The sequence below is a fragment of the Macaca fascicularis genome, chromosome 14, assembly GCF_037993035.2.
Source record: "Macaca fascicularis isolate 582-1 chromosome 14, T2T-MFA8v1.1".
NCBI classification, from domain to species: domain Eukaryota; kingdom Metazoa; phylum Chordata; class Mammalia; order Primates; family Cercopithecidae; genus Macaca; species Macaca fascicularis.
This window is the reverse complement of record NC_088388.1, coordinates 6,985,983-6,998,721: the sequence shown is the minus strand read 5'-3', so window position 1 is coordinate 6,998,721 and position 12,739 is coordinate 6,985,983. Positions and strand designations below refer to the sequence as shown.

The 12,739-nt window shown below is 52.9% G+C and overlaps 1 protein-coding gene across 32 annotated transcripts in view; it reads left to right on the top strand.

Annotated features, from left to right (window-relative positions):
• The window catches only part of RAD9A (RAD9 checkpoint clamp component A), a 79,078-nt gene that overhangs the window by 59,655 nt on the left and 6,684 nt on the right, over positions 1-12,739 (top strand). For 21 of the 32 annotated variants that reach the window (XR_012423007.1, XR_012423002.1, XR_012423005.1 and 18 more), the window contains exon 1: positions 12,608-12,736. Coding sequence is in view for 4 of the 32 variants with exons in the window: in XM_074013086.1 (XP_073869187.1) it covers positions 12,703-12,736 (34 nt within the window). In the remaining 28 variants the exon portion in view is untranslated. Of the gene's footprint in view, positions 1-4,680; positions 4,805-8,153; positions 8,290-12,060; positions 12,737-12,739 lie in introns of those variants that run through there. The other 11 variants (XR_012423001.1, XR_012422998.1, XR_012422999.1 and 8 more) reach the window with 2 other exon arrangements.

Here is a 12,739-nt window from a genome sequence, read left to right as displayed (position 1 = left end):
GCAGCTGAGCCAGGCACTTCTCATCACCTTCCCACACTAGAGGGCTCAGCTAGAACTCTGGATTCCATTAGCAGGGAGTTGGGAATCCCGGAATGAGCATTAAACTGGGAGTTAGATGATCACCCCTGTCCCCGCCCCACCGCCACAGCAGAACAAGAGCAAGGGCTACCCTTTGCTTCCTGAGGGCAAAGTGAGCCCTAGATAGGTTCAGAGGTCCCACCCAGGACATCCCCTGGGATTCGGTGTCCCCAGGAGGAGGCCTTCCTTTCTGCTGCCTCGTGTGCACACTCTCCAGTGTACGTGTGCAGGCACCACTGGGGCCCCAAGGGTAGGAGGGGGAAGGAAAGGCAGGGTGTGTGTGTGTGTGTGTGTGTGTGTGTGTGTGTATGCACACACTTTCCCTTGCCCTCCAGTAGGCAGGAGCCCAGAGGCCCTGCCTCACCCTAAGCTGGCTGTGATGTCAGCGGAAACCCGGAGGCAGAGGGCCTCTTCTGACCTCAGCAATGGCCCTACCCTGCCCTGGGTCCCCACCCACACCTGACCCAGCTCAGGCTTCCCAAAGGACTCCCCCCAATACTTCCTGCTTCCCGGGGAAGCCAGAGAGAAGCTGAGAGGAACAGGGCCTTCTGCCTGTCCCTCTCCTGCCCTAGCTGGGCTCTGCCTCCTGATCTGCCAGGGTGTCTGGGTGATGGGTGTGTGGAGGGCAGGGCAGAAGGGATACCCCCAGGTGCTCCACTCCTCCCTCGCCCGCCAGGAGCTTTCCCCGCCGTTCTCCCAGGATGTTCCATTGCCCTGGCCAGCCCATGCCGCGGGCTCTGTGACTCCGTCTCCCCTGGCAGAGGAGTGGGGTTGCCTCTCCCTGGGCTGGAAGATCTTTATCCTGCCCTGCTGAGTCATGCCGGCTCCTCCCGAACTCTCCTCTCCCTCCTACCCCGCTGTCCTCCCCTCCGTCAGGCTTCTCCCAGCTTTCTCCAGACTGCCTGGGCTCCCCAGGGTCAAAGGATGGACACCACCTTCCCTGGGGCCATCCCAGTGATGGGAAGCCCCATCTCATGGGCCTGCCATTCCAGTACCACTGAGAGAGTGCCTGCTCTGCCTCCACCAGCTGTGTGACCCCCACCAAGTCTCTAACCCTCCACACCTCTGTTTTCTCCATGTAAAACTGAGTAAGGGACAACTGAGTGAATATAGGTCAAATTGCTGGCACTTAGAAGCAATCAATGACGTTTTATTTATTTATTTATTTATTTATTTATTTATTTATTTATTTATTTTTGAGACAGTCCAGGCTGGAGTGCAGTGGCATAATCATGGCTCACTACAGCCTTGACTTCCGAGGCTCAAGCGATCCTCCCACCTCAACCTCCTGCGTAGCTACAGATGGATGTCACCATGCCTGGCTAATTTTTTGTACTTCTTTTTTTTTTGAGACAGAGTCTTGCTCCGTTACCCAGGCTGGAGTGCAGTGGTGCAATCTCAGCTCACTGCAACCTCCACCTCCCAGGTTCAAGCGATTCTCCTGCCTCACCTTCCTGAGTAGCTGGGATTACAGGCGCCTGCTAATTTTTGTATTTTTGATAGAGACGGGGTTTCCTCATGCTGGCCAGGCTGGTCTCGAACTTCTGACCTCAAGTGATCTGCCTGCCTCGGCCTCCCAAAATGCTGGGGTTATGGGCATGAGCCACCACTCCTGGCCAATGTTTTTGTATTTCCTTGTAGAAATAGGGTTTTGCCATGTAGCTCAGGCTGGTCTCAAACTCCTGATCTCAAGCAATCTGTCTGCTTCAGCCTCCCAAAGTGCTGGGATTACAGGTGTGAGTCACCTTGCCCAGCCAATAATGTTAAAGAATCTTGTTACCTGCCCCTCATACCGTATCCCTCTGTCTTTGCTAATGGTGTCCTCTCTATCCAAAATGCAGCTGCCCCTGGCGAACTCCCCATGGCTACTCATGTAGACCCTTTGTTCTTCTGCCTTCTTCCTGAAGCCTGTCACTATCACCCCCGCTCTGCTCCCCACCAGACTTCACTCTCCAGGGCCCTTGCTGCTCTCTACTTTGTGTTATGCGTGCTCTCTAGGGACCCGTCTCATCTCTCTCCTCTTTTGTTCCTGAGAGATTCTTGTGGGACTTCAGTGGGTTGAAGAGGGCTGGAGGTGGGGAGGGTGGAATCTCAGGGCACAGTCAGCTCTGAAGGCATGAGAAAAACCAACCAGTCATGACCCAGCCCCGTACTAGACTTTCAGGGTGTCTAGAAGACATGGGTGGTTTAGGTCTATGGAGAGTTCAACCACTTTTTTTTTTTTTTTTTTTTGAGACAGAGTCTTTTTCTGTCACCCAGGCTGGAATCCAGTGGCGTGATCTCGGCTCAATGCAACCTCCCCCTCCCAGGTTCAAGCTATTCTCCCGCCTCAGCCTCCCGAGTAGCTGGGATATAGGCACCTGCCATCATGCCCGGCTAATTTGAGCTCACCTCGCTTTCTAGCACCCCCAGCCATCTTTCTGAGGCCCACCTTATGGTCCTTAACAGAGCACTCTGTACATATTTCCATTTCAGCCTTTGGCTGTTGCAGAATTTCAAAATGAAACAGGAACTTAAGGAGATATACAAAGGGCTATAATGCAGAGAAAGGAGAGGTCAGAAGAGGGAGACGTTAGGGGAGACTTTGGAGATGTGGGAGGGAGAATTTGAGCGGCAAAAAAAGGGGGGCCACACCTGGCCTGGAACCAGGACAAGAGTTGGGGAGGAGCTGGCATTCAGACCCACGGAATCCCATCACCTCCCAAAAGCTTTTGGAAGTCCCTGCTATAATATGCCTTGCTGAACAGTGTGGACCTACAGAGAAACACAGCCTGCCTGCCAGGGACTCGGGAGCTGGTGGGAAAGAGGGCAACATAACTTTAATACCAACTAGAGATACGGGCGGCCTGCAGGAGGCTCAGTGCAGACAAGGGCACCTGAAGCAGGCCTCCTCCAGCTTCCAGCTCAGCAGGGAACTTGAGAAAGATCCCTTGATTCTTTAGTATCAGAAAGTCCAGATCTACCACTTATAAGTGACCTGCGTGGGCAACATAGCAAGATCCCCCCCAACTTCCCCCAAAAATTAGCCAGGCATGGTGGCACACACATGTAGTCCTATCTACTCAGGAGGCTGAGGCGAGAGGATTGCTTGAGCCCAGGAGTTCAAGACTGCAGTGAGCTATTGAGCCACTGCACTCCAGCCTGGTTGACAGAGTGAGACCCTGTCTCCAAAAAAAAAAAAAAAAAAAAAAGTGAGCCTTTTAGCCTCACCAGACCTCCAGGGTTCAGTGAGGCCCAGATGAGATAATAAAGCAAAAGGGCTTTGCAAGCTGCAGAGCTTAAGGAGATGGGAGAGACCTCTGATCTCCCCACAGTGTAGGCTGTCACTCCTGTTTACTGAGCTCTTCCCAATTCCCTGTCTCTGCAGTGAAGCATTTGAATATGGCACGCAATCTCACGTGGCCCTCCTGAGGCTGGTGCTGTTGTAGTTGCCATTTTACCATGGGTAAACTGAGGCACAGAGTTATATAACTTGTCCAAAGCACACAGGCAGGCAGCCTGGCTCTGGAGTACCCGGTTCTTAATTAGTAGCTCCCTCCCCATCTTGCCCCTAGTTCCCAAAAATCTCCTCCCTGCCCCTATCTCCCCTGTAATAGGCCTGTCTCAGCCTGGGAGGATGCTCTCTCTGTGCCCTTCTGTCCCACCCAGCAAAACATGAGCACAAAACTGCCTCCACAGAGGCCTGCCCCAGGTGGATCATCAAGGTTTCTGTTCCCGGAGCTGGCACTGGACATGGTGTCTGTCTCCCTCTGCTGGTCTCTTAGGGGACAGCCCAGCCAGGATGCTTTCCCTGAAGCTGGTGGCGCCTTTTCTCTCCCAAACAGTGGATTCTGAGTGTTGGAGAGGTTGAGGAAAGGCCAGGGACACAGGCCAGGCTCTAACTTATGGGACTCCACATTGCCTCTTGGGGTCCGTGTTGCCAGAAGCCTGCCTCCAACAGGAGTGCAAAGGGGGGTGCTAGGGAGACCAAGCCACCTCCCTGATGCCTGCCCTGGGGGACAGGCCTCAAAGAGCCTCCTTCCCCTTCTAACCCATGAATGGAGCCATCATCCATGGATGTATCTAAATCTTTTGTGAAGCTGTTTCTATTTCCAGCTGAGACGACATCTTGGGGTAATGAGTTCCATCAGTGTCCTCCCCTGCTGGGTGAAGCACACTGCCTTTGATTTGTCCTAAACTTACCTCACTTGCGCTCCAAGGGGGCCTGTAATTCCAGTGTGCCAGGTTTTGGTGAACATGCCTGAACTTCTCCCTTCCCATCCTCACTGTGGGTTTAAAAAAATTCATCCCATCTCCCCTCCACCTCCAGCCCTGCAGACTCAAAAGACCTGGTCCCTCATCTGTGCACAGTGCCTGGCAGTGTGGGCACATCCATTATCTCATGCCAGGCTCTAGCAGCTTGGGAGGAAGGCAAGGGCTCATATTCTCCTCTCGAGGCAGAGGCGCCGGAGGGCCCAGAATCATGGGGCCAGCACTTGGTGCTGCTGGAGGCAGCAGCAGCACCAGCAGCCTCTCTCCGGAGCCTCTTCCCAATGGGCTGACTCTTCTGATCATAACCAAGAGTCTTTTTTTTTTTTTTTTTTTTTTTTTTTTTTTTTTTAGATGGAATCTTGCCCTGTTGCCCAGGCTGGGGAGTGCAGTGGTGAGATCTCTGCTCACTGCAGTCTCCATCTCCCGGGTTAAAGTGATTCTCCTGCTTCAGCCTCCTGAGTAGCTGGAATTACAGGTGTGTGCCACCACGCCCGGCTAATTTTTGTATTTTTTTTAGTAGAGACAGGGTTTTGCCATGTTGGCCAGGCTGTTCTTCAACTCCTGACCTCAAGCGATCCACCTACCTTGGCCTCCCAATGTGCTGGGATTACAGGTGTGAGCCACCATGCCCAGCCAAGAGTCTTCTGAATATTTTCCAGTTTCTGGACACCAGGCCTTTTCTCTGTAAGATTTCCTAGGGAGACTTTCCTCCTGGGTTCCTTGTGTAGATTCACCCTGGCTTTGTCCAAGCTGATGGTTTGTTTTGTCTCCAGTCCTGGCCCAAGGATACTGTGAGGATGACCCGAGCTGGAGGGGCAGGATGTAGCAATCATAGTCACAGCAGTGCTCACGGCAGATTCTAAGAGCTGCATAAACATTGTTACTCCTCACAACAGCCCTTTGAGGTGGAAGGAGGCTTGGAGAACATAAGCAACTTGTCCATGTTTGCACAACTTGTTTTTAAGTGATAGAGATTGCGGCTAGGCTGGATTCAGACCTACTCAGGCTGGCATCCACAACTGCATTCTCAGCCTCAACAGACAATCATGGGTTCAAGTCCTGAAACCTCTCTGAATTCCGTAATCTTCAGCCATTCAGAACAGACTTATTACACCACTGCTGTGTGCCAAACATCATTCTGATTTCCAGGAGAAATGCCAGGGAACAAGAAAGGCAGGAGCAGAGCTTGACTGGGGGGCTGGCAGCACTTGGAATGCCACAAACTCATTACAAGCAGGGCAGGTGCCCTGCCAGCTCAGTGTCCCCACAGCTCAGAGCTGCCTTGCCTGCCTGGTTACCCCCCAGTAACCATACAAATGCCAGTCCCTGTGTGTGCATGATGAGATGAAGACAAGCCCGAGTAAACTCCCAAACCCGAAATTCCTCTGCCCCTTCTGACTTTTAGTTACCCCGATCTGGCAAAATGCCAGCCATGAGTAATCCCGTCTGTGCTCCTGTGTCTGTAAGGAGGGCTGCATGGGGCATCCCATGGTGGGACGGAGCAGTGCCTGGTAAATGAGCCCCACCAATGGCTCCTCAGTAACTGTGCTTTCCTGGCCAACTCATGCTCTAACCTCACCCCTCTCAGACTGTTTCTTCCTCCAGGAAGCTCTCCCTCATGCCCTGACCAGGTCTTCCCAGGGACATATTCACATAGCCCACGTCATCATCATTCCTGATCCTTCTCAAAGGTGTAATTTCATATTTACTTTGATGATTCTTTGGCTAATCTCAGTCTTCCCCCACTAGACCCCAGTCCTCCCCAGCTCAGGAGACTGGACTCTGCAGAAGGTGCAGCTCCTCCAGCCACCCATACTTCTGCTCAGAGCCTTGGCACTGACCCTTCCCTCTACCACAGCGCTCCTTCCCAGACGTCTGCACTGTTCACTTCCTTGCCTCCTGCAGGTCTTTGTTCAAATGGCGACTTCTCAGTGAGGCCAACCTGTCCATGCTAGTTAGAATCGAAGCCCTTCTCCCCTGACACTCCTCTCTCCCTCTCTGGGTTTTCTTTTTTTCCATAACACCCACCACCTTCTTGCATACTATAGGGTTTTACTCTGTGCCCAGGCTGGAGTGCAGTGGTATGATCGCAGCTCACTGCAACCTCTGCCTCCCAGGTTCAAGGGATCCTCCCACCTCAGCCTCCTGAATAGCTGGGATTGCAGGCATATGCCACCATGCCTGGCTAATTTTTATATTTTTGGTAGAAACCTTGTTGCCTAGGCTGGTCTTGAACTCCTGGACTCAAGCGATCTGCCCACACTGGTGTCTCAAAAGTGCTGGGATTATAAGTGTGAGCTACCGCATCTGGCCAGCATTTTTGTCCTGTACTCTCTTTCCTATAGTTAAAAAAGTGCATCCAGGATGTGTTGAATGAATATATGTTGAGTGAATGAATGAGCACCAGGGTCTCAAGCTTCTATTCCATATCTGCCCCCACACATTCGTACACACTTACATGCCCACCTGCTTATAGGAGGCCACCTCTAATGGGGTATGCCAAAGACCAAAAATTTGGTGTTTTTAAAAATTATTTTATTTTCTTCATTATAGTGACAGGGTCTCACTACATTGCCCAGGCTCATCTCTAACTCCTGGGTTCAAGCAATCCTCCCTCCTCAGCCTCCCAAAATGCTGAGATTACAGGTATGAGCCAGCATGCCCAACTAAAAATCTGGGGTTTGAAAGAATTCTGACTAAAAGATTAGCTGGGCATGGTGGCATACACCTGTAGTCCCAGCTACTCGGGAGGCTGAGGTAGGAGGATCACTGAGCCCAGGAGGTTGAGGCTGCAGGGCTGCAGTGAGCCAGGATCATGCCACTGCACTCCACCCCGGGTGACAGAATAAGGCCCTGTCGCAAAAAAAAAAAAAAAAAAGAAAGAAAGGAACGAAGAAAGGAGGGAGGGAGGGAGGGAAGGAGGGGAGGGAGGGAGGGAGGGAGGAAGGAAGGAAGGAAGGAAGGAAGGAAGGAAGGAAGGAAGGAAGGAAGGAAGGAAGGAGAAAGCTCCTGAGAGAGCATCTCATTGAATGGCCCTCATTTTATTCAGGAAAAAACTGAGGCTCAGACAAGGGCCTGATGCCATCTGAGTGGGGCTGAAGCTGCATCCAGGTCCCTGACTTTGAGCACAGACCCCAGGTCCTCATACCTATCTCTCACCCACACACAGGGTTCCTGGTTCCTGGTTGCTCCCAGCTCCTTATCCCGCTGTGTGCCCCCTCTTCTGCACCTGAAGTGGGTTACTGGATATGCCAAATGTAGGCCTGGAAGGGATTCCTGGCCTCAGATTGGAAAGCTACCTTCCAGGGGCCAGAGGGTTGGGGGAGGTGCAACAGCCAATTATAGCTTCTCCCCCAAGCTGGGATGGATGAGAGGCGTAGGGGAGTCACGGGGCCCCTTCAGGATCACAGCATGTCAAGGTTAGAAGGGACCTCAGTGAGTACCTCCTACTCTCCCCAGCCCCCACCAACACATCATACAGATGAGGAAGCAGCTGAGACAGGGAGGGATTTGCACAAATCACACAGCGGGACAGGAACACATCCTACCACGGCTCCTGGCTTCCCACTCTAGCCTTCTTTCTCTTCTAAGCCTTTCAGAAAGTTCCGAGTTCTGACTTTTGGCAAGGGAGTGGGAGGGTAACTGAAAAATGCTCAATATGAGTCGAAAGACTGTATGTCGACCGGGGGCAGTGGCTCACACCTGCCCCTGGCTGATACGAAGGGCCGACATGGTTCCTGCCCTTGTGAGGTGGACAGACCAGTGGAGAAGACAGATGTAAAACGTATGAAAAAAAGCATATGTCTCCCTTCTCTTCTGCCTAGGGTCCTCAAGGCCATAGGACTCCATAACTCTACAGGTGTCAGGGGCAGAAACAGGACTATGTGAAGATTCACAGCCTCCCATTTCCTTGCCTTCAGGGAGCTTCAGCATCTACCCTTGTTCCAGGCGGCTGCTCAGGTAATGAGTACGAGGCAGAGGTGGGAAGGCTGTGCTGGTTTACACGTGGTGGGGGAGGGGTCCAGAGCACAGGATGAGGCTGAGAACATGGGGACAACTATCAAGCAGGGAGAGATGGGACTGTGGGTGGAGTGCTAGAAGTTGAGTGTTTCTTTCAGCACTGTGCTAAGAGTGACTTAGAGACAGCTCAGCTGCACTTGGCTCATGCTAATTTATTTGTTTGTTTGTTTATTTTTCCATGCCCTTTGTCAACAGGAACGGTTTATAGATATTCACTCATTCATTTTTTGAGACGCAGCCTCACTCTGTCGCCCAGGCTGAGTGCAGTGGTGTGATCTTGGCTCACTGCAAACTCCACCTCCTGGGTTCTAGCGATTCTCCTGCCTCAGCCTCCTGAGTAGCTGGGACTACAGGCACGTGCCACCATGCCTGGCTAATTTTTGTGTTATTAGTAGAGATGGGGTTTCACCATGTCAGCCAAGCTGGTCTTGAACTCCTGGTCTCAGGTGATCTACCTGCCCCGGCCTTCCAAAGTGCTGGGATTACAGGCATGAGCCATCGCACTTGGCCTTTTTTTTTTTTTTTTTTTTTTTGAGAAAGGGTCTGGCTCTCTTACCCAGGCGCTATCTTGGCTCACTGCAACCTCTACCTCCTGGGCTCAAGTGATCCACCCGCCTCCGCCTCCCAAAGTGCTGGGATTAAAGGTATGTGCCGCTGCACCCAGCTGGTTTACACATTTTAAAATGTAACATCTATTTATTCATTTACTGAGTGCCAGACCCTGTGTGAGGTACATACAGCAACAAACAAAACAGATATGGATGCTGGGCACGGTGGCTCACGCCTATAATCCCAGCACTTTGGGAGGCTAAAGAAGGAGGACTGCCTGAGCCTAGGAGTTCAAGACCAGCCCGGGCAACAGAAGGAGACCTTGTCTCTAACAAAAATACAAAAAAAAAAAAAAAAAATTAGCTGGCTGTAGTGGCACGCGCCAGTAGCCCTGAGCTACTCGGGAGGTTGAGGTGGAAGGATCGCTTGAGCCTGGGAAGTTGAGGCTGCCGTGAACCATGATCGTGCCACTGCACTCCAGCCTGGGTGACAAAGCAAGACCCCATCTTAACAAACAAAACAAAACAGAACAAAACAAAACAAAGCCAAGGCCGGGTGCAGTGGCTCACGCCTGTAATCCCAGCACTTTGGAAGGCTGAGATGGGCAGATCAGTTAAGGTCAGGGGTTTGAGACCAGCCTGGCCAACATGGCTAAACCCCATCTCTAATAAAAATACAAAAATTAGCCAGGCGTGGTGGCACACGCCTGTATTCCCAGGTACTTGGGAGGCTGAGGCACAATAATTGCTTGAACCCCAGAGGCGGAGATTACAGTGAGCCAAGATCGCGCCACTGCACTCCAGCCTGGGTGACAGAGCGAGACTCTGTCTTCAGGAAAAAAACAAAAACAAAACAAAACTAGATATGGTTCCTGCCCTTATGAGGCAGACACACTAGTGAGGAGGACACATGTTAAATAGGAAAACACAGGTACGAAATAATGTGATAAGTGCTGTGGCTAAAACAGGGCCTAGCTAGAGCGTACTGGGGTGCTGGTGGGGACAGAAAAGGCCTCACTGAGCCCGGAGGAAGAGAAGCACCACCACATTAGAAGGGGTAAGATGATGCCAAGTGGTGGGGACAGCTAAGGATGTGCTAAGATCCCCAGGTGGAAGAGGAAGTGGGGGGTTCAGGGAGCCCACACGGTTGGCATGGCTGTGCAGGTGATCAAGGGGAGGCAACAGGTGCAGAAATGGGTAGGGACGGCTCCTGCAGGTTCAGGGCAGAGTTTGGATTTTATGGCAACCACTTGGAGTGTGCAAACACAGGAGAGGCATGACACAATGGACATTTTAGGAGGGTCACTTTGCTGCTGTATGGAGAGTGGCCTGGGGGGGGGCAGGGTGGAGGCAGGAGACCATTGAGAGCTGTTACAGTCATCCAGGTGAGAGGATGGTGACCTAGGCCCTGGAGATGGAAGAGGAGGGCAAAGCTGCCACCTGTTAAGTTACCACCTGTTTGGGAGGCAGAGTGGTCAGGACTTAACTGAAAGATTGTGTAGGGGTGAGGGCGAGCATGAGGTCAAGGATGACTCCCAGCATACTGAGCCGGATGCCCAGGGACAGGGGGCACTATTTCTATGGATCCCCTGGGAAGGGGAAGGGAAGAGTTACCTCCTCCCCCAGGACTCCACGGAAAGGGCCAGGGCTGGAGACCAGGGGAGCGGAAAGAGAGGGAGAAACAAAGTGTATGCATGTATCCAAATGTCAGCTGTACTCTCTCTATGTGTACAATTATTATGTATCAATTCAACTCATTTGAAAGTGGGTCTGGAGAGCAAGGGGTGCAGAGACAAATAAATCTTCTCCACTACCACAGGATCTGAGGGGCAAGGCACAGACAGGCCCTACAGGAACACAGGGATGCCCTGGGCCCTTCAAAGAACCACCAGAGCCTTGGTACTGTGGGGAGAATAGGGGTCAGTGAGTTTCTCTAGGACTCCCTTACATTTTACTCACCTGGACCTGGAGGCCCAGGAGAAGGGGAAGACCTTCCAGCTGATGCAACCCCACCTGGCACACAGTCTGTTTTTTTTTTTTTTGAGATGGAGTCTCGCTCTGTCGCCAGGCTGGAGTGCAGTGGCACGATCTCGGCTTACTGCAACCTCCACCTCCCGGGTTCAAGCAATTCTCCTGCCTCAGCCTCCAGAGTAGCTGGGACTACAGATGCTCGCCAACACGCCCGGCTAATTTTTGTACTTTTAGTAGAGAAGGGGTTTCACAATGTTGGCCAGAATGGTCTGGATCTCTTGACCTGGTGATCCGCCCGCCTCAGCCTCCCAAAGTGGTAGGATTATAGGCATAAGCCACCACGCCCGGCCAGTCTGAGGTCTTTTAAAAACACAGGCCCGGGCTGGGCGTGGTGGCCCATGCCTGTAATCCCAGCACTTTGGGAGGCCAAGGCGGGCAGATCACTTGAGGTCAGGAGTTCAAGACCAGCCTGGCCAACATGGCGAAACCCGTCTCTACTAAAAGTACACAAATTAGCTAGGCCTTGTGGCAGGCGCCTGTAATCCCAGCTACTTGGGAGGCTGAGGCAAGAGAATCCCTTGAACCTGGGAGGCGTGATCGTGCCACTGTACTCCAGCCTGGGCGACAGAACGAGACTCTATCTCAAAACAAACAAAAAAACCCCCCACACAAAAAAAGACCAAAAAAAAAAAAAAAAAAAAAAAAAACCCAAAAAAAACCAGGCCGGATGCAGCGGCTCACGCCACTTTGAGAGGCCAAGGCGGAAAGATATCTTGAACCCTGGAGTTGAGACGGGCCTGGGCAACATGGCAAGACTCCGTCTCTACAAAAAAAAAAAAAAAAAAAAAAAAAAAAAAAGCCGGGCGTGGTGGGTGTGCCTGTGGTCCCAGATACTCAGGAGACTGAGGTGGGAGGATACCTTGAGCCCAGGAGTTCCAGGCGACAGTGAGCCGTGTTCGCGCCACTGCACTCCAGCCTGGGTGACAGAGCAAGAATATGTCTCGGGGAAAAAAAAAAAAAAAAAAGGCACATAACCACGATCTACCCTCGTAAAACATTTCTAGAGCGTCCCAGCGGTGCCCCTCATCATTTGGCGGCCCCTAAGCCTCTCTGAGACTCACAGACCTACTCCCCTCTCCAGGGGGCGGAGCCCACACCGCTGAGCATTTACTCTTGTTCCTCCCTCTGCCAGGAGCACCGTTCTACCCCTTTCTGCCTGGAGAAGCTGCCGTTTTTCCTTCAAGGATCCTCGAAGCCAGAAGGAGCAGCCACCTCCCACTCCCAGCTGCTGCAAGCAAGCTGCTTTGACCTCTTTCTAGAGTTGGGGATTGCTGCTGGAGTTCGAGTCTCCGGCCCAGAGTGGGTGCGATGGTCTTGCTTGCACCCTGTATCCTCCGACAGACGCCCGGGAACTCTACTCAGTGGGTGACCCCAGAGAGCTCGCACCCACATTCGGACTCCGAGTCTAGCGCTCGGTCCACTGCACAGGAACCTCGCGCCCCAGAGCTGCGTCCTCTCTGCCCTTCGCGATCCGATGCGCGGCCCGCGGGACGCCCCGATCTCCAAGGGCGCGGAAGGCCGAGGCGTGCCTGGAGAGCCAGGAGCAGCTGACGGGCGCCGCGGGCCTCCCGGGTCACGTGACACCCGGGGCAACGTGCGCCGTCACGTGACGGCGGAGCCTGTGAACGTTTTTCTCACGTGACGGAGGCGCCTGCGTGTGGACCAATGGGGAGGCGGGGGAGGGGCTGGCAGGGGCGGTGCGCGGGAAGGACCCCGGGCTCTGAGGTCGCGGAGTGTGGGGTAGTGCTGGCCGCTGGCTGGGCGCTGGGGCAGCATGAAGTGCCTGGTCACGGGCGGCAACGTGAAGGGTG